This window comes from Eurypyga helias, unplaced genomic scaffold (genome assembly GCF_000690775.1).
Source record: "Eurypyga helias isolate BGI_N326 unplaced genomic scaffold, ASM69077v1 scaffold28170, whole genome shotgun sequence".
Classification (NCBI taxonomy): Eukaryota; Metazoa; Chordata; class Aves; order Eurypygiformes; family Eurypygidae; genus Eurypyga; species Eurypyga helias.
Genome location: NW_010226718.1, coordinates 1 through 1,015, shown reverse-complemented (window position 1 = coordinate 1,015; position 1,015 = coordinate 1). Strand labels below are relative to the sequence as shown.

Below are 1,015 nucleotides of genomic sequence, written 5' to 3'. Positions count from 1 at the left end.
AGGCAGCGGGTCTCCCACCCCCTCCAGACGCTCGGCTCTTTCCCCAGCTCCCTCCCACCCCCAAATAATGCCACCCCCAGCTGCACACCCACCCGCTCTGCCCTCTGGGACCCAGGTCTCTCCCCCTGCCCACACATTCCTGTCCAAGTCCGTGATGCCGCTGCTGATCCCCAGCACCAGCTGTACCTGACTGCATCTCTTCCACGGCCTCCCATTCCTCCCGGGCTTGCTGCAGCTCCTCGCTGATCTCTGACCAAGGAAAGACACCCCGGAGGTTAGAGGTGGCTGGGAGACCTGGGGGGTGTTTGCTCCCTTCCTCCAACACTGCTCAGGACATCTCGGGGCAGGATTTCCCTTTCTCTGGGGAGAAACCCCGACCAGAGCCCCCTAAGACGCTGCGAGGTTTCTCCGTGGCACATTTGGGACAAATCAAGGCAAAGCCTTTGCCAAGCCGGAGCCAGACAGATTTGCCTGTGAGCCCAGTGGCAGGTTCCTGGGACTCCCTTTGAGGTCCCCAGGAGCTTCCCCCACCATGAAACGAGGAGATCAATCCAAAGGAAGCAGAGGAAAAGCTTACCAGCGCCCTTGGGCTGCCTCGCTCCCTGCACAAGAGCCTGCAGGAGCCCATTTTGCCTCAGAGCTGAGATCTGAGCGGGGACAGAGAGAGACACAACCATCACCCACCAGAATTGACCCAGAAAATCAACCACTCCCCATGAATCCAACCCCAAAATCCTGAGCTCTTCCCTCAGGCAACCAACCCCATCCTCGGCTGGTGGACCTAGGGCTGTGCCAGCCGCATGAAGGGTGTGAGATCGGCTCAGACCCCTTTGGCACATTTCTTTTCCCCATGACCAGCTCGGGTAAGGGAAAGCTCATTTTCAGCACCCCAAAGATCGCTGTGGAGGAGGAATCCAGCGGTGACGCCTGGGGGTGCTGTTTGACAACGCGGGCACTGCCCTGAGGCCGCGGCATGGTACGCTGCCGCCCGGGGAGGGGGAGGCTGGGGGGATAG

General features: G+C 60.6%; 1 protein-coding gene across 1 annotated transcript in view; it reads right to left on the bottom strand.

Annotated features, from left to right (window-relative positions):
* Window positions 1-647, bottom strand: part of ELMOD3 (ELMO/CED-12 domain containing 3) — a gene marked incomplete at both ends in the record, with an annotated part of 3,285 nt that extends 2,638 nt beyond the window's left edge. Inside the window, 2 exons of the mRNA XM_010154238.1 lie at window positions 187-249; window positions 578-647. Of these exons, the coding sequence (XP_010152540.1) occupies window positions 187-249; window positions 578-647 (133 nt within the window). The remainder of the gene's footprint in view (window positions 1-186; window positions 250-577) is intronic.
* Window positions 648-1,015: the final 368 nt, after the last annotated feature.